The 24,786-nt window shown below is 37.9% G+C and overlaps 1 protein-coding gene across 1 annotated transcript in view; it reads right to left on the reverse strand.

Annotated features, from left to right (window-relative positions):
• LOC105919671 (rho-related GTP-binding protein RhoN) overlaps nt 1–24,786 on the reverse strand; it is a 51,466-nt gene that overhangs the window by 8,343 nt on the left and 18,337 nt on the right. Inside the window, exon 3 of the mRNA XM_012855039.3 lies at nt 7,079–7,188. Coding sequence (XP_012710493.1) covers nt 7,079–7,188 — 110 coding nt within the window. The remainder of the gene's footprint in view (nt 1–7,078; nt 7,189–24,786) is intronic.

Raw genomic sequence — 24,786 nt, forward strand, 5'->3', positions numbered from 1 at the left:
TCGCCTTTTACTGCCAACAGTGAGCACTGGAGGACATTTTTATTTATCCCTAATTATCCTCCTCAATGCCTGTCATGGCAATATACCGCAATTTAAATTTTCCTGTATTTTTATTTTTTATTTTTTGCATTTGTTACAGTTTGACGTGTTAAAAACGCCATCCGGTAGATAACAAGTAGCCGTTTTCATGTAGCCGTCTCCTTGCTTTTAAAGTTCAACACTCATCTGCCATACTTGAACGCCATGTTGTCTTGTCTTTCCCATTTTGGAGAGTAGCTAAAAGAAAACGTCTATGTGTCACATCACATTTATACCTCGATGAAAAATTTATTCAACTCTGATCAAATTTAAAAAGCAGTGGATAGATAAAAAAAATGGTTGAGTTTTATTCATTTGATAAAAAATAGTTTGGGCTGCCAATAATTCTGGCACTATTAAAGCTGTAGTCAATTATTTCTCAAAGCATGCAGGGATTTTTTTCCCCCCCATTAAATAAATGTTGTCAAATCAAAGGTTGCATTATTCCAAAGATTATTATTAGAGATTATGCTGCTATAATAAAAACCGTCCCCTTGACCAGGGGAGCTGACTATAGCCAACACCGGCTGTAGATCTACTGCAGCTGTTTTTGTTTTGAAATAACGCTCATGGTCACAAGATTCCAAAACAAAGACGGAGACACAGACATGACTCAAGCCATTAAATTATTTTCCTCCATCTATCTCTCTGAGAGTCCTTTCAGGACCTCCCCATACCGAGGCAGAGGCAGCGTTCTGATCACTGCAGCTCCATTTGTTCTGCCTGACAAAGACATCTTCTTTTCTCCTGCATGCCTGACTACTGCTGCTGCTGCTGCTGCTGAGCAGAGCGAGCCGTTGCCTTTTCAGCGGCCTTTCTCTGCGCAACTGTGCGTGCAACTGGTGCAACGCAGTTCGCTCACGAGAGTCACACGGGGCCCATGGGAAGAGCAGCTCATTGTCTGCGTTACTGTTAAGAAGCGATGCATAAAGGAGCATCAGAATGCGAGCCGCTGGAGCAGAGAGTCTGGTTCATGAAAGGGACAAAATCAAGCTTTGTTTTGCTTTTGTTAGTTGTTTTTTTTTTTCTCCTTCTCAACTGGAAGTTTGTTCTAAAAAGACAAATGTGACCCAGGATGGTGCAAAATAAACACGAGAGATAACCAGTTCTGCAAAGGTGTTGCTAAAAGGAAGTTACAGTGGAGTGAATTTCATGGGTTCAGCCATCAGTTAAAGAGATCAGAGACACAATAAGACTTGTCATATTAATAGATAGCAATTGTTTGGTTGGCTTTTCCAGGATTTCCTAACGTAAAACTGACACAAACTATATATTTCGTTGCAAGAAAAGTATGACTTCTTAAAAAAAAACTTTTGCGCTCTAATTTACAATATAAATCAATCCACCCAACCAATATCTATAGGGCTGCTGCTTATCTCCTGTGGTCATTGGGCGAGAGGTCGGGTTACACCTGGACAGGTTGCCAGTCCATCACAGAGCAACACAGAGACACACGGGACAAGCAACCATGCACACGATCACACCTAAGGGCAATTTAGAGAGATCAATTAACTAACAGTCAAGTTTTTGGACTTCTTCAGGACACTAGTTACACAAAGAAGCGTGATCTTTGTTTATAAGCAAGGAAACGGCAACATGAAAACAGCTACTCGCCTAAACTTGCTACTATCTACAAAAAAGGCGTTTTTAGCACGTCAAGCTGTAACAAATACTACAAAAAAAAAAAAGACTGGAGGAAGATTTAAATTGCAGTACATTGTCACGACAGGCATTGATGACCTTCTTGCTGTAAAGCAACAGTGCTACCAACTGCCCAGTTAATCTACAAAAGAGCCTATTTTCACACATAGTCAGTCTTAAAACAATGTTATTAAAATATATGTTTTCCCTAAAAGACGTACTGTGGGCATGATATGCGCATGTAGATGCAAGAGTTAGCGCTTTTAAAACAGTTTGCATGATTTTATTGGATTTTTGATTGAGACTGCTGTTGAACTGCTGAACTACAACCCATAAACTCTGCACAACATTTGCATATTTGCACATTTTGCATCATTGCATCTCCATCTAGCATTACAAATGCTACCGAACTCTTAGTCTTTAAATGCATTCTTGCACAAATGCCCATGCACAGTCCAATTCTGTACATACAATGGTTTGTATACTGTGACTTTCTCCTGCATTGTTTACATTTCAATTGTTTTTATACTGTATTTTAAATCTATTGTTTACTTTTAAATCTCTGCTTCATCTAAACTGTAATTTAACTTTTTCTGCAATTTACAAGCTGTATGCAACGAAATTTCGTTCTGTACGCACTCTGTGCATACAAAATGACAAATAAAGTTGTCTAAGTCTAAGACTTGTAGTCGTTCCATGCCAGACCTTTTTTTAACACTTTAAGTTTTCCTGATATTTTGTTTCCTTTTTATTTTTGTAGTTAAATGTATAAGTTAATGTGTTCCTGTTGCCTCCGCTTCCTAATTTACCTCCACCTTCATTATGACCTGTGACCAAATCTTTACTGTTAGGTGGTGCAAATCCATCTCTTCAAGAGGTCTACACAAGGCATAAGAAGACTAAGAAAATGACATTTATGGTAGGAGTGTAATGGCCATTAATGGCAATTATGGGTAATAATGGAGGGCCCCAAAAATTGTAATTGTGGAGGCTTGGGTCATTGCTGTCTTTACTCTGCACTTAGTAATTAAAGTGTGTGCAAAAAGATTTTAGGCAGTTTTCGCAGAAATAGAGGAAAGCATGTGGCAATCCTGCAGAGATGTTTTTTTCTCACATGCAAAGATGAGATCCTTTCTGACTAATTTGGAAGTTTATTTCCTGCCGTCATTTAGCATTAGGCAGCTTGACTTGACTGTTTAAAGGTTTATATGCCAGATTTGGATCTAGAGCTCCTCCAAAGTAGCTCCTAATGTCTTTGACCAAATATGATGCTGTAATAATTCACCATCCTTCATAAAAAGGATAGTCTTTGCACCTCTTCTAACTGAGCATCTGCATATAAAACAGAGTGAAAATGATGGTATACAGGATAATGTTTCCTTGTTCAGTCCCTTAAAGTCATTAGGTGGAAGAATGTCTGCTTTGTTTTATAAAAGTGGGCTATCTTTTCTAAAAATGTATAGAACGGCCCCCAAACTTTTATTTTGTCAAAGTGTGATGTGTTTTTTTATTATAAACCCTCAAAATTTAAATAAAAAATACATTTGATAAATCAACTTTTTTGCAAATCAGTTTTGCAACTACAGGGGAATTGAACTGAATAGAAGCGATGATAAAAAGATTGCAAAGGTTATTAACCTTTGACTTAGACACCTGTTGGAATACAAACCATAAAGGATCACATAGTTGATATCATAGCAACGGCTGACTTTCATGATTAATTTTATGTATATTAATTCTTCATAAATGTTACCAGATGTGTTACCAGAGAAAAAAAAATCCCTAAATACCCTAAAATGTTCTTAAAACTGCTTGCAAATTGACCTTTATTGCCTTTCAAACAGGGGAATAATTGCACCTGTCATTTATTTCTCAATTCTTTGGACATTTATAATGTTTTTCAGACACCGATAACTGCTTATTTCAAACAACACATAGTGTTTAATTCCTTATTAACAACAAAGCAAAATACGAAAAAAAAAAATTAGATAAAGCTGTAAACCAACAAGGTTTTAGGTTGAATGAGACATGTACGGACGCCCCGATCTGGGAGACAGAGCCTGATGAATAGATGGAGAATGGAGGAGAACAAGGCACACAAAAGGAAGTGATAAGCAGTCAAAGTGTATTTTTGTAGCTGAGCAGTGGGGAGGTCTAAAAGGAAAATTGCAGTGTGCAAACATCGATTAGTGTGAAAGCTATCAGAGTTGGTCCAACACAACATATTTGAGGATAAAGGCAGAAGGAAAGTAAGTCCAGAGCTAACCTAGCAGAAGAGACGCGAGATATCGCCGCACACCCAATGCTAAAATTAGAAACGTAGGTGGCTACAAAAGGATAAATTACTTTTGCTTTTCTTTCTTTATCTGCTGAATAAAAGTGACCACTCAACATGTCACTGTGGCATTCTGTGCATGCATTTTAAATATGTTTATTCACCACCGTTTGCTGAGGTCATACAGCAGGGTCACGGATAGCGCCAAAGCGGACCCCCTGTGGATGTGGGAATGTGCCCACCGTGGAAAAAAAAATAACTGTTTTGTTTTGGTTTGACAATTTCACCGATGAATGATGGCAGGAATGTCTGCGGGCTGAAAACACGTCAATCACGTTCGGTTTTTATTCCAACAAGTGTCCAGGTCAAATGTTAACTCGTTCGGTTGTACTGCAGAAAACTTCTAAAAACAGTTGGCGGTAGGGGAAACACCACCGTTTCGAATTCGGTACTTACAATGCATTTTAATGTTTTTCAATTCTGATTTAATGCTTTTACCGTTTGTAAGAGTGTATTAACTTGATATTTCTAAAAATGCATATATATTCTTGTACATTTTTAGATGTCACAAAAAGAAACATAGTGCGGAAAATTAATATTGAAGAGTGGTATCAAATTACTACTACTAACTTATTAATAGCATTATCAGTTATCAGTGCATTCTTTCGTTTAACAGTACTGTGAATGATTAATTGGCCTAAATATGACTTTAAGTCAAAATACAAAAAAAAAAATCCCTGTCTAATTGGACGATCCAAGCCTTCATACATATTTCCCATTCTGAGTAAGCCTGATGCCAACTTTGTGGTTATGTGGTTGTTTTGAATTGGAACGAACACTTTAGCATGCTAACAGTAGAGTTGCTGTTTCTTAGCCGCAAGCTAACAAGAAACATGAGAGGCTTTGCATAACATCTAATAATTTGGCAGATTTTGAATTTCAGTGTTAGAACATATTAGCGTAAAGTGTTGAGACTTTCATGTTTCATTAACCATAAATCCCTCAGTGTGGGTGTAAAATGGCCGCGGTGAGGGATTGTAACCTTGAGCATCCAGGTACTACGCCCTGTTTGCTTTTGGAAGAATCTCTCCGTCGTTGATTTATTGTCTTTTTAAATAGTAAATGGCTTTTACTAGTATAACGCTGTAACTAATCTGATGACCACAAAGGAGGACAAACTCCCTAACTCCTGCGCCACTGTCGCCTCTTTTTAATACCCGTGTGTCTCAGGGATTTTACTCCTAAAAAAAGTGTACCTCACCACTCAGCCCTTAATTTGTCCTGCATAATACTTGATATTCAGCCATATTAGCTCAAGGTCAGCTGCTCTACTACTCAGACATTAAACCTTTTATTAGATATATGTTCTTTATCACTGAGCACTTCAAAGACAAGTTAAAATCTGCATTACAAAGTAAGAATAATAGTATAGTGAGTTTTAAGTCTTAATTAAGTCTTAATCTTATTTAATTAAGAATTAAGAATAATTAGGTCTTAATTAAGAATAATTAAGTCTTATTCTTATTCTAATTAAGTCTTAATCTTAAATTGGGTTTACTTCATTCAAGAAGAGGAGTGTCCAAATTTTGAAGTTGTCAGACTCCATATAAACCCCAGAAGTTAAATAGCTAAAAAAACAAAAACTTGAAGATAATGATCACCACACGTGGTAAAAAACTCAGGTAAGATAAGATAAGCTTTAGGTGGTTAATATTACTTAGTTGGAAACTGTGTTGTTGTTGTTGTTTTCTTTACATCAATTTCCACAAATAAAAACATCCCAGGAAAGTGTAGCCATCCTTTTGTTTTTAAGGAAAAAAAAATGTTTTTTTTTTTTCATTTTATGAAAACTAACAATAGAAACAAAATGGTTGGTTCTTTAAAAAAACCACAAGAAGATATTTATTAAAAATTATTTGTTTTCTTTCTTTCTTTTTTTTAAAGGTCAGGGAACATTTGTGGTTCTAAACAAATTTTATTTGACTGGACTGAGGGCAGAAATGGCTCCTTTGTTGTAAAGGTTGCAGACCCCTGGTTTGGACCAAATGTCATTTTCAATGATTTATTAGGGGAGTGAAGGGCAGCTCAAGCCCAGTCCTTAGGAGCTTCCGTCCTGCAACTTTTTTCCTTCTGTAGCATAGCTGAATTAAATTAATAGCTCGTTACCAGGCCTCTGCAGAGCTGGATGACTGAATGCTGATGGGGGGAGTTCAGCCATTTGATTCAGGTGTGTGGAGCAGAGATGCATCCAAAAGATGCAGGATGGTAGGACTGGACCTGGACACCCCTGAACTAGTGTGTTGTATCTCAGGGCTGCTTCATGACATTTACACTACTTACAGTAATGAGTTATAGTTATTAATTTAAAACACCACAGCAGTCTGACTCCTTGTACACAATCCCAGCTACAGGAACCTTCACTCGTTAGGGACGGTGTGTTGTTGCACGCTTAAATAACCGTTTGCTTAAAATGGAGCATCTGCAAATTCAAAATGTGTTAATTTCTACATTATTTCCCATTTCAACTTCTTCCCCAAACCAAAACCTCTGCTTGAGGTTCACGTTTGTGATTTGTTTGTTCTGAAATCAGGCTGCTATACAAAAGTACCAGTTGATAATACGTTTCTCTGCATTTTTTAACACATTCAGACCCTAAATGAACATTTTCCCTAACGGGGCTGGTGGAGTACTTTTCATTCAACTGTTTTGATGAGATACAAACAGACAGAAGTGCCAATTAACAGTTTATCACAGCAGGTATCCTTACTTTTCATGTGCAAAGGAGCTTTTTTTGCAGCTAGATGTTGGAGCTGAAGGGAAATGGGTATTAGTGTCAGAATTTAGAGGGAACTTTTTGTTATATTTTCCTAAATAGTACAAAGGAAATGCTAATTATAGCTCTCTAAGTCATGTTCTGCAGATTTATTTTCCCCTCCACTATAATCAGCACAAACAGAGGTGAACAAAATGCCCACTGATTGTGACCCTTGCAGCAACGAACAACTAAATTCTCCTCCATTTCTACTTTCCCGACCAACAACGTAACGTAGCGCCTTAAAAATGTTGTGAACGTGACGCACTGACCTTTTTCACCACGCTGTCCAGGGTCTCCGGACGGCTGATGTCGAAGCAGATGAGCACGGCGTCGGAGTCGGGATACGCCAGCGGCCGCACGTTGTCGTAGTACGCCGAACCTGTGGGGCCAAAAAAATATATATATATATATAAATGCACACAGACATTTCCAGGTGGGTGATGTGTTTTATTACTCCGGAGAAGAGTCAAACAGTGGGGCACGTTCAGAAGCTACAAATATGATCAGATGAACTGGGGCGCTCCAGGAGGGGACTATAAGTGGAGGTGATTTATTGCTCTTCAGACAGACACATGACAGGGATATAATGAGCCGCTTGAACAATGCGTCACCTGGTATTTCAGAGTGGCACTTTCTTTTTTTTCTTTTTTCTTTTTTTTATGGGCCGGCGGCACAGACTGAATTGGGTATTGTGGCCGAGGCCAAGGGGACACATTCCTATCCGGACAGGACAGCGTTCCCTTTGCGTTTTTCCCGATTGTCCGCTCTAAGTGCCTTTGTGACCAAACGGAGAGCTTTGTAAAGTCCACAAAACCACGTTCAGCGGTGCGCTCCCACTGAACCCAACTGACAACAACTCCTACACAAGAATGCGAATTTCAAAGGTCCCTTAAAGCGACAGGTTGATTAATGATAAGCTGACATCTGATTTATATTTGGATGCGATTTTGTATTGGCGTCCACTAAACTATGGTGGTTTCCTTTTTCTTTTTCAGACGCCAGAAGTTAGTTTCCTGTGTCTTTCTGTTCATGTTTGGTATCGCTTATAAATGTGCGCTTGTTGACTCTTTGCATATTTGCTTATTGAATAAATCCATGACTTTATTTACGGATTCCTTGAAAAAGTGGTTAACCTCATCACCCTTGTGTTTAATTGGGATTTTATGTGACAGACGTTCACAAAGTAGCTCGTGAGTGTGAAGTGAAAAATGAAACGATGACTTGGTTTAAAAGCATTTGTGAAACAAAAATCTGAAAAGAGCGGTGTGCTTTTATGTTCAGCCCTCTTTACTCTGCTACCCCTAAATTAAAATCCTGTGTACCTGTCTTATGTCACCCAATAAGTATATAGTCCCACCTTAAACGGTGGACATGAAGAAAAGCCACGCAGTCAAAAGGAAAACATGCAAACTCGCCACACAAAGGCGAAATTCCCCCTCAAATGCTCTTGCTAGGAGGCAGAAAACCATTTTGACTATTTGCACTCTTCGACTCGACTTTGCAAAGCTGTTTAATGTAAACTCTGAACTCTCTAGTTTATTCTGTTTTAGTTTTTTGTGACTAAATCAGACATTTGCTCCACATTTAACCCTGGGAAACGTTTTTTTTTTCTTTCATAAAATCCACTTTAAAAGACTGACTGAAGGAACGTGAAGATTTTGAATCAAAATAGCATCAATTATTCATTTCAAGTTCTCTTTAAAACAATTTGTAGTTAGGGAATTTTTTTTTTCTTTTCAGAATAAATATAATACAAAACTAATTTTGTCATATTAAGCTTTGTTTCTCTGCTACATGCTACCCTAACCCTAACCCTAACCCTAAAGAAATATCTCCTGCAAACTGATGATACATCTCTGAAGCCATGACTTCAGATGTTCATCTACCGTCGATCAATTTTTAAGGCCGGGAACTTTTTATAGTCAGAATAAACAATATGTCACAATCAGGTACAAGACCCAGAGAGAGAAAATTAGTCAGGAAGCAGACAGAGTCCAATCTAAAAGCGTTATCTCTATAATTTATGTATTTTTTATGGCCAATGACATTAATAAAAACTCCATTTAATCAAGATTTTTACCAGTATATTGGCAATTTTGACCCTGCAGCATCAGCATAAATGCAGTTTGAAGCTGAAAAAGATGCCACACTTTTACACTTGTGTGGTGTCCTATTAGTCCTATAATCCCCTAATTAGTGAGGTCTTGCAAGTTGGTCGCTGTGGTCAGGAATGTTCAAATAGAGCCATCCAGATTGCTACGTTCCCTCCTGCCTCTGTCTCTCAACAGCCATTTTATTATTTGATAGATGCAGAAAGTGGAAGTGTTTTTGACGGTGTCATAAAATGCCTGAAGGCCTCCTTAGGGTCCCTGAAACACACACACACACACACACACACACACACACACACACACACACACACACACACACACACAAACCGCTGCCGGCATCAGAGGCTCCGACAGCTGTAGCTCGGCTTCCCATCGTCAGCCCCACCTCAGCACCAGCTTTGATCAAAAGCAGGAGCACAAAGTTTCACTCTTCATCCTCTGAGCCTTTAAAAAAATTGTTTCTAAATATTACTGTCTGGGGTCCTAGGTCTTAGTTTTCTGCAGCAATTTGCCAGTGCCACACTTGTGGGTCAAATAGAAAATAAAAATAGTATGCGACGAAGCAAGAGATCCAAGCGGTGCAATGTTCGATTTATTATGGGATACACTCATCTGGGCAGGAGGAGCATTGGACACTGTAGGAGAAGTCATCTGCAGTACTGCTGATGTAGCACTTTTACATCTATATAGGCTACGGCTAAAAAGAGTAATGCCTTCTATTCAGGTCTCACCATAACACCTTGTGCAGACTGTTGCTAAACAACAAATTATATATTTGCTTTTGCACCTTCCAGGTAAATAACGACACAGATGTAGAGATCTAATCTGATTCATCACAGGGGAGTCAGTTCAGTGGTTCAGAATGTTTTAAAGCAGCTGGATAATTTACGACGTGCAATCATGAGTTTTACAGTCTTTACATAAAGGAGGACATATATAAATAACAATGACAGCAACGGCCGGTCAACTAAATGATCTGCAGCAAACGTCTTACTTCAGAGGGTTTGTGTTGCGGAGATTAATGTCGCTGGTGGTTAATTGATCAGAAATGTTCAGAACGTCAAGCGTAACCTCCAATCCTAAAGTACTGAGGCGGAGCAAAGCACATGTTCAAACTTCTGAAAGCACCACAGAGTGAAGTAAGAGTAAGTGTATTGTCTGCATCCTGTTCAGCTGCAGGATTATCTGGGCTTTCAGGAAACACTCGCTGACTGCGAGGCAGAAATATTCCAGTTGGTTCACACACTCACACGCAACACCTAGTATCTGTTTGTCAAGAAGTTAAAAAGTTGTACACCTTGGCAGGACAAGGCTTAGAAATATGGTATATGGTGCAGAAAGCCCAAGAAGGCTTGTCTGCTAAGTTGAAATTTCTCCAGAATTACTGGTAAAAATTGCAGACTATTTTTAGCTATGTGCCATAACAGCAGAGAGGGGGTTTAGTAATATAGACGGCTCATAAAACAATCCTGGCTTTAAAAGAACAAGATTTGAATAATTACGAATTAGGAAAACTATGAATTAAAAAGTAAAAAAAAGGCATATTTTAATAAAAACACAGATTAAAGGTTTCAATTTAGCTTATTTCAGATAATGTAATCTAAAGTGGATATACAGCATAAATATACAGTTTTTATACAAAAATATATAACTAAATCAATACCACAACATTCATTTTCAATATGATTCTAGTTGTAACACTAATTTTGAAATTTAGTTTATAATGGCAAATGGTAAAAAGTCACGAAAGAGAGTCAGTGACAGTTATATTGAGTCGTTAATTGAACAGCAGTTTCTTAAACCAAGCAGGCATGTGGCGACAGTGGACAGTTAGTTGGATTGAGTTAACTCAACAGCGATCTCTAATTTGGAGCATGTATGTGATGCACCAGAAAGGATTAACTCCCCTTTAACAGGGAGAAAACACATGGCGACAGTAAATGGTTATTTACATTGAGTCATTAGCTTTACAGCAATCTCTGATGCTAAGCAAGCGTGTGGTCAAAGTAGATTAGAAGAGCTCCCCTTTAACAAGAAGAAAGCATGTGGCGAAAGTGGACAGTGAGTTCCATTAAGTCAATCACTTTACAGCAATCCCTGATGCTAAGCAGGCATGTGACAACAGTGGACGGTTAGTTGCAGTGAGCTGTTAACTCAACAGCAATCTCTAATTTTGAGCAAGTATGTGACGTATTCAGAAAGGAACTCCCCTTTAACAGGAAAAAAGCATCTGGCGACAGTAAATTGTTATTTACATTGAGTCATTAGCTTTACAGCAATCTCTGATACTAAGAAAGCATGTGGCAACAGTGGACGGTTAGTTGCAGTGAGCTGTTAACTCTACAGCAATCTCTAATTTTGAGCATGTATGTGACATATTCAGAAAATACCAACTCCCCTTTAACAGGGAGAAAACACATGGCGACAGTAAATGGTTATTTACATTGAGTGATTAGCTTTACATCAACCTCTGATGCTAAGCAAGCATGTGGCAACATTGGACAGTTAGTTGCATCGAGTTGTTAACTCAACAGCAATCTCTAATTTGGACCAAGCATATGATGCACCAGAAAGGACCAACTCCCCTTTAACAGGGAGAAAGCATGTGGTAGCAGTAAATGGTTATTTACATTGAGTCATTAGCTTTACAGCAATCTCTGATGCTAAGCAAGCATGTGGTGAAAGTGGAATAGAAGAGCTCCCCTTTAACAAGAAGAGAACAATGTTGCGAAAGTGGACAGTAAGTTCCATTAAGTCAATCACTTTACAGCAACCCCTAATGCTAAGCAGGCATGTGGCAACAGTGCACGGTTAGTTGCAGTGAGCTGTTAACTCAACAGCAATCTCTAATTTTGAGCAAGTATGTGACGTATTCAGAAAGGACCAACTCCCCTTTAACAGGAAAAAAGCATGTGGCGACAGTAAATGGTTATTTACATTGACTCATTAGCGTTACAGCAATCTCTGATACTAAGAAAGCATGTGGCAACAGTGGACGGTTAGTGGCATTGAGTTGTTAACTCAACAACGATCTCTAATTTGGACCATGTATGTGATGCACCAGAAAGGACCAACCCCCCCCCCCCCCCCCCCCTTTAACAGGGAGAAAACACATGGCGACAGTAAATGGTTATTTACATTGAATCATTAGCTTTACAGCAATCTCTGATGCTAAGCAGGCATGTGGTAACAGTGGATGGTTGGCTGCAGTGAGCTTTTGACTCAACAGCAATCTATAACTTGGACCAAGTATGTGACGTATTCAGAAAGGAGCAGCTCCCCTTTAATAAGAAGAAAGCATGTGGCGACAGTAAATGGTTATTTACATTGAGTCATTAGCATTACAGCAATCTCTGATGCTAAGCAAGCATGTGGCAACAGTTAGTTGCATTGAGTTGTTAACTCAACATCAATCTCTAATTTGGACCAAGCATATGATGCACCAGAAAGGACCGACTCCCCTGTAACAGGGAGAAAGCGTGTTGCAACAGGGGACGGTTAGTTGCATTGGGTCATTAACTTTACAGCAATCTCTGATGCTAAGCAAGCATGTGGTGAAAGTGGAATAGAAGAGCTCCCCTTAACCAGAAAGATGCCTACAGCAGAATAAGGCTCAGTGTGAGGAGAAATCTGGAGACCGACCAACTGTGCGTGTGAGAAGACAGAGCAGACACACAAAGGGACATATGTAAGCACAGTTTTACACAGTTTTCTATCAGCGTAGTTTTATTTCAGTCCAGGTTTCTCTCTGTAGTGTCGTTTTCTTGCAGAATGTCAGCTAAAGTGGTCCTGATGCCAAACATATAGAGATGCAATCAGCCAGCAACCAGAACCGGATGATTTCCACCTTGTTCGGCCCCGACCGTCCGAAATCTGAATTCAGAATTGTTTTACTAATATTGAATGCCCCACAAAGATTTCCACCAGATCACACTGACAACAGCACTCTTTGGTCAGAGCAGGATATCATGACACATCCTACTGTACGTTCATACTGCAGGCAAAAGCAGCCCAAACCCACCCCAATCAAATATAACCCATTTCTGATTTTCCCATAACAATCTGAACAGCACAAAGCTGATTTTCCTTTTCCAAAGAAACCCCGGCCACTTGCATATGTGGTTTGATTTGTATCTGATGCTTATCAAAGAGAGCTCAGTCTGAATGCTTATGACGCATTTCATGCAGCCTTTATGTCTCTTTGTGCGACAGACTCCCAAATGATGGGGGGCAGGAAGCAGCTTGATCAAATGTACACAATGGTCAAATCAAGCAAGGCACATTTGTGACTGCTGCTCTCTGACAACTGCGCGCTCACCCCATTGTTGCAGGTTTCTGCTGCACCTCTGTAGCCAGACCAGAAAGGGGACGGCTGTGGCTCCTACCACATGTTGACGTGCCTCGGGGCAAAGCACTTAACCCCAAGTCGCCAACCAATCTGCATACTGGCGTGTGAATCTGTGCCTGTATGCGAGCACAGCTTGGGCGAACGTGCCTCGAGGGTAAAAACACGTTGAGTGGTCTGTATGACTGGGGAAAGCGGTACATAAGCTGAGTCCGTTGAGCATTTAACAGCACTACTTACATTTGCATCAAGCCAATCACACCGACACAATGCTCCCTGTTATCTTGAAAGATAAAAAATCTTGACACAACATCATCTGTGAACGTCACAGCACGCCTCATTGATGAAGCCAGTCATAATTTGTTGCCTCAACCTCCAAATCGATGCACACATTTGGAAGTGTAGCGTATTTGCTTCTGTAAGCACGGCATACTGCGCGTCTCGTCGCGTCTTCTGTTGTCCAAGCAGCTCACTTCAGGGACTGTTACACTGCAAAAACGGATCTAAAAATAAGTAAAATGTTCTTAAAATTAGTGTTTTTGTCCTAGATTTGAGCAGGTAAATAAGATTACCTGCCAATGGAATGAGTATGTTGACCCCTAAAATAAGATAATTAGATGTACTGCACTTGAAATAAGATGATGGAGATGAATTGTTCCTATTTTAAGTGCAAAAATCTTACTGTATTGGCAGATCATCTTATTATCGTTTTTTTTGCTAGAAAAAGTTTAATAAAGGCGTAAAAAATTATGATCTAAATGGGATTTTTATGGAATTTCAGAAATCCTCTAAAAAGGGTCCCTAACAAATCGCTGTAACTCAAAAAGTATAAGAGATATCAAAATAATTCTTTCACCATGAGTATCAGCAGGCTTTTGAGGACCATGAAGCTCATTTTTATGTTTGTACGAAAATCGGTGTAGACACAGCGACGATGTAAAAAAGTGGTTGATGTGGGAAAATGCAGCTCCAAAGCGTTTTAAGGATTTTGCATATTCGCTACTCCCGAACAAATTGTTCCTGCGGAAAAACCGTAACAGTTATCCACAAAATTCCTTTTTTGTGAGTGCCAGAAGGGTTGGGACATTCATGTGTGAAAGTCTCATGCCTGTACATCAAAGTCTCATGCCTGTACATAAAACGGTTTAGGAGTAGCGTCGATGCGAAAACATGTGATGTTTTGGATTTTTAGACGTCATTTTTCAAAACCGCTCCATAGGAAATGAATGGGAGAGGTTTCAGGTTTGTGTTGCTCTGAGGTGATTTGCGAAAAATCTGTAAATGCCATAAATAAGTAAAATGTTCTTAAAATTAGTGTTTTTGTCCTAGATTTGAGCAGGTAAATAAGATTACCTGCCAATGGAATGAGTATGTTGACCCCTAAAATAAGATAATTAGATGTAGCCTACTGCACTTGAAATAAGATGATGGAGATGAATTGTTCCTATTTTAAGTGCAAAAATCTTACTGTATTGGCAGATCATCTTATTTACCTGCTCAAATCAAGGAAAAATACACAAATTTTAAGAACATTTTACTTATATTTAGTTCCATTTTTGCAGTGTAGACTCTCAGACTGTTCACACCCTCCCAGTAAAATTATATATTAAACATTCATCCGTCTGTTCTCTTTGGCCTCTTATTTGTGCAGGGTTGAGAGGGAGCTGGTACCTGTCTCCAACGGTCATTGGAGAAGAGGCGGGGGTCCACCCTGGACATGTCACCTTCTCCATCATTGGGCAACACGGAGACATACAGGGTGGACAACCATTCATGCACGCACTCGTGCCTAAAAGCAATTTGGAGCGTGTTTTAAGACTGTGGGAGGAAGCATGTAGGGAGGTATGCACGGGGAGAACATGCAAACTGTCCATGCATTCAAAAAGAAGCTAGGTCAGGAATCAAACCTAGGACCTTTTCGTTGCAAAGCTACAGTTGCACCTTCAGGCAAATCATATTCTGACCCACCATGCAAAAAAAAGTTAGCTTTTTTTTGGGCTTTTCCACATCTGACTCACTTCATCACGGCTCTTTTTCTATCCAACTTCCAGTAAAAGCTGTGTGTGTTTATATTTGAGCAAAACATTTGAATACAACAAATATGACTCATGTATGACCTTTTATAATAACAATGCTAGCATATTTTAGCTGTTTATTTTAGCAATTAGGAAATTAGGAAAGTGAATTTCAGTTTTCGACATAAGCAGAAAAACTCACATACCATTAACATATATCCATATTAATGTAGGAACTTTTGTATTAAAAATGCATATTTTTATGAATAATACATTATAATAGTTGCAGGAAATAGAGTAAGTAATTACACTGTTTATAATTTAGTTCGGAGTTCCTTAAAAAACAGGGAGGTTTACATAATGTCTGATAACAGAAAGGCTTGATTTATCATCCAATGTATAAATTCATGCTTACACACAGAGCGAGACTGAAAAGTACCTCGCGGTTCCATGATGTCTACTAATCCTTGTTCAGCGGTGGAGCAGCAGCTAATGTGTATTGATCGGGGATCCTTTCTGAAGTCCCCCCGGGAGCTGTAGTTTGATGCCCCTCCAGGGAGGATTCCTGCTGTTGTTGCAGGATCAGTCCATCTGTCTCTGTCTAAAACTCTCTGATCAAATTCATAAAGACACGGGAGTGCCGGGTGTTCTTACATGTCTCAGAGATCAATATGTGTGGACATACGAGCATCTACCTCCGCATTTCCAGCAGTCACTTACTGGTTGCACAGAAAAAAAAATGCAGTTTTAATAGAAACAATTAGGTAGAAGTCTGGTTCTGTGACCGGTCCCGAAGCAGAATCTCCATGATGTGACTCCACATGAGGGTTGCTTATAATAAGCAGGTGTCCTCCTGTCTGCCGTTTATTGCTGGTAAAAAGGTGGAGATTTCCGCCTGATTAAAGGAAGGACATGTTCAGAGTTATCTGTATAAAATTACTTTTTTAGCCCCTTACTGGTTGGTGGCCTGTAGAAGTACATAAGTTTGCTTTCAGAACATGATTATTTGAAAAATGCAAATATTTCCTAGCACCACTGAGCCAAAATGGCCACCAGTTTCTCCTCTTTTGATTAACACGTATCTTGACCGATTCCATGATGTACGATCAAACCAGATCCAACCATCTCCACCGTCCATCAGATGTTACAATCATATGTTACAATCCATCATATGTTAATATGTTACAATCACACTACTGTTATTACCTCTTTGCACACTCTTACGCTCAGGAACATCAAGCTGCACATTTCCGTAAAAGAAGCCTCAAAATCACTGCACAAAAACTACCTCATAACTTGTGATTCATGAAGGACGGACTTATCTGTGTAACATGGCTCATATCACTCGCTATAGGACTGATATCAGAGGCCTCAAACTCTGATACAAACTTTTTTTATATCTTTTGCATGTGCTATTGTAAAAGAAAAACTGTAAATACTAAGTCTGCTGTGCAGGAATGTCATGTTACTTGCTATTTTCTTTATTTTTTCTGTACATCCTGTCACCATATTAACACACGGCGACAATAAAGTCATCTTGAATCGTTTGTGTCGTCTCATGTGATATAACCCTGATGCATAGCTCCGGACTATAAACTTTGATTCTCGTGCTAAAGGAGTACAGCCAATGACATTCCTGTTGTAGTATTATGCTAAATGTTTTTTAAAAAAAAAAGAGGGTAACTTGTGTTCTTTTCTGCATCCTCAGTGCACAGTTGTGCATTTAACACTGCCGGAAGACTTTCCGAGTGTTTTCCCAAATAAATCACAGCAAAGCGTTTTGCTAAGTGTAGCTAAAACCTTGATGAAGCAGGTGGAGAAGGGAGAGCAGCTTTTCAGAGGGGAACCGAACTGGCCTCTCATTGTTTGCTGGATCCTGGAAACTTTTATGCACAGCTAAGGTTGCATGTTGTTTAGCTGGGAAATACCATTTTTAAGAGTACAGAAAAACCCTTCCAGCATAGACGGTTTTACTGCAATTGTCCTCAAATTTAAAGTTGCTGTAGCAAGGACATGTATCTAATGCGTCATCGGATATCTGAGTCCATATTTTTAGTCCTCCATGTACAGTTAAATTAAAAGCAAACTAAAAGAATCTAGAATCTAGAAAGAAGCGTGACATTTCTTTGTAATCCAACTTCAACAGTTACAAAATAGTTTGAGTGATAATAACTTTTACAGCTCGGGTTAAATATTCTAAAGGGTTGAAGAGACGCATCAGATTAAATCTTGGTGTGAGTTTTACAGACATTTTTAGGGGTTTTAGGGATGAATGCTAAATTTAGTACACACGCCTGAAAATCATTAAGGTAAAAGTATTCTTTGTGGCAGAAAATTTAAATTTTCTTTAAAATTAAAAATACAAACATCATTTTCATGTACTTTTTTTTATTTTAAGCTGCCCAAAAATAATAGATCTAAAGGGAAAAGTAGTTTGATTTTCATAGAAAAAAGGGACAGTTTCCTGAGTTTATTTTATTTTTATTTTTATGATTGATTTTTTTATTCTTGGTCTTGAAATTTTATTTTGCCCAATCTGAAATGGAATTATGGATAACTGTTTCTTCAAAAACACTTATTTTAAACTAGTTTTAAGGAGCCACTTTGCTTTTGTCTGCTGTTTAGTAAATGTTTCTGGACGTTTAAGCTCAAAGAAAAATACTTTATTGTTGTACCCAAGAGTTTCTATTTAAAGACGATTTAAATTTGTCAATGAAAGGGTCAGTTTGCGTTAACCACTTCTGCTGACAGGCCAAAAACTGTATATACTGCTTTTAAAGTGCTGTCGCAGGCTCCACAAAATCTTTCCAGGGTGTTGAAAATGGCCCAAAAAACAGACTTAAAATCCTGCTTTAGATCGAAATAATTTGGCAGATCTAGACCCATATTTCATTCTGGTGCAATGAATGCAGCTAAACTCAGTTGTGCAGAAATTGAAAGTCTCTGCGGATGCTTAAACATATGAGATAACAAAAAAAGGGCGGGTTTCCTGATCCAACAAGATTATGTAATTACTTTTAATTAGCTAAAAGCTACAGTGGAATACTCTGCTTCTCCATGAATGTCAGTGAAAGAGTTGAAAGTAAAAACTGAGAATGATATATGTAAGGGAAAGGGTTTAAAATATTAGTATTATGAGCCAGTTAGTGGCAGGTAAAACTCTGACACCAGAGACATTGAAGACCGAGCCTTAAAAAAATAAATGGTTCTGATGGTAAAATTTGTAGGACACTGTGGTCCTTTTAGACTAAATCTGTAAGACATTCAGAGAAGGCTTTACTTTGATTGCAAAATAAAGGGTAATATTTTCCTGAGCAAGCTTTTGTCTACTCTAGAGTAAGACAAAATGTTAAAGCAATACCCTGCTATGCAAAATCAATCGTTATAGCGGTTAGATTATTTTTGTAATACCCCTCACTCCCAGAGGAAGGAGACAGTTCTTCGTAGAAGCTTAAATACGCCAAAATAAATGCGTTAATTTAATCTTTTATTAGAAATGTATTCGTTCATTTTAGAACACATACATTTTCATAAAGCGTAATCTAAATACAAGGGTCAGCTTTTCTTGCGTAGGAATGGTTGTGTCATAAAAATCACACAGTTCGTCAAAAAGTATTAAAATAGTTCCGATACTGCATATCGCAGCAAAATGTATAAAGCATAAATTTACCCTCAGATGAAATGAGAAATCAGAATAAAAGCTCCTGTTATTTCATATTACCTTGTTTTTCAAATCTGTTGTCAAAACTGAAATTTGTTTTGTTTAAGAAGACTTTAGGGTTAGGTCACCGTAGAAATAGCTCCTATGACAAGGCATGTGGACATGTGTTTTCCTTGTTGATTTGCAGTATTTACAGCAAGTTTAAACATTTCTGTGTTCATGTTGGGATGTAAAAATAAAATGTACAATGAGTGAGCTTCTGATGAAGCAGGTGAGCAGTTCCTGGCTCTAAAACATTAACGAGCCCCACAAGACAAGTTCTTTAACTATAAAATGGAGGTACGTTAATTACGTACTACGGAGAATAGGTACTGTAACTTTTGAGATGTTTTGTTTCGAAAATAATCAAAAATTGTTCCCTATGACTTTTTTGTCAGCTTTCATCAAGATAAAATAACCTAAATCTTGTTTGTCCTCATCATAAACATTATTCTTTTTTAGAAAAGAGCTATATTAATGCCCTCCTAAGAGATCATCCAACTGTGACACACCAGGACACCAAGCAAACTAAAAGTGGCTCAGTACATATGTTGAGTTATAATCAATTCAATTAAAAATATTCTTTTTTTTTGTTAGTGATGCAAAGAAAAAACACTAATTCATAAACGTGATTTCACTGCCGCAGCGTCCAGACGCTCCCGGTCGAAGCATCTGGATGTTTCTCAAAGTCTCACACCGCAAAACTGGCAAAACAAGGCAGCAAATTCTTTGGCCTCTGTCTCATGTCGCCTCAATTACCTCAGATGACATAATCACCTGGATTATGTTGAGGAGGGCGGGGCCAGAGACTCATTAGACGAGCATCACAAGGCTGAGCCCGTCTTTTCTGCCTGAGCAAGCAGAGCCGAGGCTCCAGGTAAACACAGCCAGCTCTGAGGCAGCGTGGGAACTGTAGGATTAACTGCGCTGAGATTTACAGGTGGAGGCAGGAAATATTCACCTCCACCCAACCAGTAGTTTTGAAACCATTCAGAACAAGCCTTAGGCTTTTAGTCTTTCAAATCCCTTTCATTTAACAGTAGCATAGTTTTGCCATAAAATCATTTGGATACGCTGAACTCAGTTTGCAACATATTATTGTTTTTATTGATAATTTCATTAAAATATATCTGTTTTACCAGAGTAGGATGCTCTCTATAGTTTCTTCAAATTTTAGAGCCTTTTGATTCAAATTCAAGATCAGCATGGATGATAAGAGAAATGTTTTTGGTAAGTTAAAGTCTAACTCTTAGACTTAAAAAAAAATCCTGAAAACCGTTCAATAACTTCCAGAACAAGGAAACTTTGAACATTCATGTATCAAAATTGTTCAAATTAAGTTTAAATATGAAATACTGCGCAATTTTTACACCGATTATGGTATGTCGCGTTTGAGTGCTGCCTACGTTTACGATCGGCCATTTCCGACGTGTGACGTCAGTTCAAGAACACCGAGAATGCGCAAAGCGAACTTGCATAGAAACACACATTGTTAACGTTGTACAACCGGTACGGCGAACAAGAATATATGGATGTTTTCCAGTATCTTCTTTCACACACCAAATCTGCTGATCCACGTCTACTTTGAGCAAGCGCTTTTTTAAAAAATCGCCGAACTAAGTCCACAATAAAATGCCTTCTAGATGCGTAGTTGGTGGCTGTATTGTTGCTTATAGGCCTAGTGCAGAACGCAGTGAAGTTGGCTTGATATTGTTCGGGCTCTATAGCTTATACAGCAACGGCGCACATAATTCACATATAATATACATTTCTTTACTCTGGTGACTATTTGAATGCATCTGCGTTAAAATACATTCAGTCCAAGAGTTAGACTTTAACATAATGCCTTGGTCAATTAATATGCAATTAACTTATTTACCCCATTGCACATTAGGTTTGTTTGCAAAATAGCAAACTATTCAACCCCTTCAAGACAAGCATCCTTGTCACGGTTGGATTTTAAAAGGTGTGCTCTCACTAACGAGGGACGAATAATTAAAAGTCATCAAAAGTAGATTTTAATGTTGAAATATGACAAAATCCTCCTAATGTTAGTTCTGTGTAATCTTTTAGACGGCTCTTGTGTAACTTAATTTATTGTAAACCCCTAAGCAAGCAAATTCGCTGTACGGATTGGATCATTTTAGGCACAACTGTGACAAAACAAGAATACGTTCATATTATTTCCTAAAATAAACAGTAAATAAACACAAATAAACACATTTTCGAAGGGAAGTGTGAATGCTCAACCCTTGGTGATTTTCTCACGGCACAATTAATACTCTTGTCCAATATGAAAGCACATGGAATGATGAAAATCCCCAGTGCATTCTCGCTAAATAATAAAATAAAATAAACGTTGATGAAAATGGCAAAGAATAAACTAATTTTTAAACATATCTAAAAGTGTTTGAACATCTAGTGTAGGACATATTTTTGCATTTAGGGTCTAAAATTGAAATAATCCTGTTTTAAGACGCATAAAAAACTATAACCAATCTGAAATCTTAAACCAGCCTAATATCAGAGTTTTCATTTTGCCACTAACCAGTTGGATTCGGCATGAAATCCCTGTGCGATGCTACATCTGTTACTCAGCGGGCAGAGAAGGAGAGCGCTGCCAGTGAGCGTCGCTTAGCCTGAAATCAGCAGGAGTCCCTAAAACTAATAACCGAGGGAACGGATAGCATCTGGGCATGTCCTCTTCACAGGAAACCTCCTGGCTTCTCATCATCTGAAGCGTCGCCTCATGATCTGTGCAGCCTTCATACACGGGCGTCAGAGTGCGTGTAGAGGGACGCTTACGCACGTCTGTATTGTAAATAAGGAAATGATCGAGTCTTAAGTGGGTGGGAAAAAACCCTTAAGTGCCTTCCGCAGGTCTCTGTGTTTAAACAAGGTGCAACATCTCATTACTTTCTCCACGCTCATAATGAACCGGTTGTCTGTTTGGATTCATTAGGAGATGATGAAGGTAGCAATAAAGCTGCAGTGAGATTGCCGTCCTCGTTTTTCAGCAGGGAGCGGTGGCCTGGTGGTTAGAGAGCAAGGGGCTTGTTTCCTGGAGAAGGCTGCAAGTTTCTCGGTTCAAAATACGATCCAAATTCCTGACTTTACAATGTCAGGGATATGCTTGTTTCAATAGAGCAAATTTATGCCTTTGATCGTGAAAAGTTTTTTTTTAATTTACAACTACTCAACATCAGAAAACATCCAAGATTTTTATTGCAAATATGTAAAATGAATCAAAGATTTTCATAGTTGTTTGGTGGAAATGCAATCCTCTGTGGCCAGTAATTTATTTTCTTTATCAACAATGGCCATAATACAACTTTTTTATTTATCTTTAATTATTTTTTTGATGGAAACTCCTAGAATAAAATCATAATTTTAGGTGTACAACAATAAAGGACAATACAAGAATAAACACACAGGGGAAGACTTTTTTTGTTTTTGTAAGAGTTCTCACAAAATTACTACTATATTCTCACAATGTTATGCCTTTATTCTGGTGATTTTCAAAAGAGGGTCATCAGTTATTATGAGGGTCGTAGACTGATAAGTTTGGGTACTGGGTTGAATACAGAGAATTCAACCCACAATTCACTGGAATTTATGTTGCAATAACAAATAAAGATAATTATTATTTTTCCTTCATTTACTTAGGTTTGTACAAGCGCAACTTGAAATGATCACACTTTAAAAGTAGATTTTGGATCTTTACGGTATTTCTGTTTTAAAACATTGGGTTAGTTTTATTAAAAAAAATAATCTCAGGATCACTTTCTTTAAGTTTATATCTGAGCTTAATATCTTAGCTACACACATCTATGTCATTTAAATAAACAATGACATCTGCGGAGATCATTAGATGTATTACATAATCAAAATACTTTTGTATCTGACAACAACACAAGTATACACAAATGACTTAATTCTTTAAGAAAAAAAAAATCTATCCTTACCAACATGATCCTGTCGGAAAAAGTAATTGCACCGTTTGGTAAATCGTGAACTAGCCACCATTAGATGGACTCAAGAAATCATCTAAACTGAACCTGTCTGACAACATGAAGTAGGATAAAAGATGTGGGGAAAAAAAACACCACATCTAACCCCCAGTCTAAAGAAACCAAAAAACAGACGAGGAACAAAGCCAGTGAAATCTGTCGGTCTACAGAAGGGTTTACAAACTTATTTCTAAGGCTCTGGAACATCGACTACAGTGAAAGCCAGCATAAAACAGCGGTGAACTTTCCAGCCTATAAAAATCCCTCCTACAGCAGGTCCACCGCTCTTCCAGGAGGTCACAAAAGAACTCAGGAGAACATCTGAAGCACCCCGGGCCTCGCTTTTCTCTATTAAGGCCAGCATTCATGATTCAACAATAAGATTCGTGGGAAAGCTCCAAGGCCCGATCCACGGTCCACCACAAAGAACATTAAGGCCCGTTTCACATTAATAAAAAAAGAACCATGAATTGAAGAATATGTCGGGCCATTCGTTTGTGACCATAAACTAGTGCTGGAAGATATGGTAAAAAACTTATATCTCAATATATTTCTTAATATCTATTGATACGACAACATTTGTATATGGATATAAACAGAATAAAAACCTCAGAAAGACTGCCAAGAATGCCCTCAACAGATGCTTATACAAACTTATGACAATTATTTTGCTACGTTTATAAAACTCCTCCAACATAATATTTGCTCACATGCTCACAATTCTGCCTATAGTAATAGCCATTTGTACATATATTTATAGTACATGTAAACTGTTATAATAACAATCATCTGTATATTATGCTATTGTACATATTTGTAAAACTATTTATAGTACTATCCACCTGTATATTATATTCGGTACATATCCAGCTGTAAATTTATTTCACAATACTAGTTACCTATATATTATATTCATAGGACAAATCTATCAGTAAAATTCTGTTTATAATAGTATTCATCTCTATATTCATTCAGTACATATCCATATCCTGTACTTATGGAACCATTGTTCCATAAAAATAATTTCCAAAAAAAATAAAAGACATAAAACTACATGAAACCCGGAACGTCAGTGAGTGAAAAATGCTGTAATCATAGACTGTAATGTATATTGAAATATCAGAAAAGTCACATCACCTTTATTTGATAAACTTATATCTCGATATATGTTGTATATTGAATTATTGTCCACTCCTACCATAAACCCAAGAAACTTGCCGCAGATCCAAGTTACAGTTTATGGAGTAATTGGAGTGGCCTAGTCAAAGTCTGAACTTAAATCCAACTGAGATGCGGAGGCGTGACCTTAAACAAGCCATTTATAATCAACCCTCCACCCACCTTAATGTAATGTGTCTTCTGCCTGTTATCACTAGCACTTGTTTTTTCCCTCCTATATCTGTAATGTTTTTGCGTTCATGTAAAGCATTTTGAATCGTCTTACCTTGTTGACAAGGGGAGCAATACTATAATAATAATGGGTTAATAAGTCAACTCATTATTATTAAAATTTTACTCTGGTTATCTGCGTTAATGAAAATTTGTTTGCCGATCTAAAACCTTTCAGTTTTTCAAAAAAGCAGAAACAAACACAAGAAATCTGTTTTACACATTTAGGTTGAGCTTACTTTGAGCTTTCACTTTCTAACAAGAGATAAAATATAAAGAAATTGTTAAAATGGATATAAAAAAATGCAAAATAGTACTTTAAACCACACTTTTAAAAAAGTAATTACCTTTTTTTTATTTAATGTTTATTCATACAATTATTCTCATTTAGATCCAAGATCTCATTT

The sequence above is a fragment of the Fundulus heteroclitus genome, chromosome 10, assembly GCF_011125445.2.
Source record: "Fundulus heteroclitus isolate FHET01 chromosome 10, MU-UCD_Fhet_4.1, whole genome shotgun sequence".
NCBI classification, from domain to species: Eukaryota; Metazoa; Chordata; class Actinopteri; order Cyprinodontiformes; family Fundulidae; genus Fundulus; species Fundulus heteroclitus.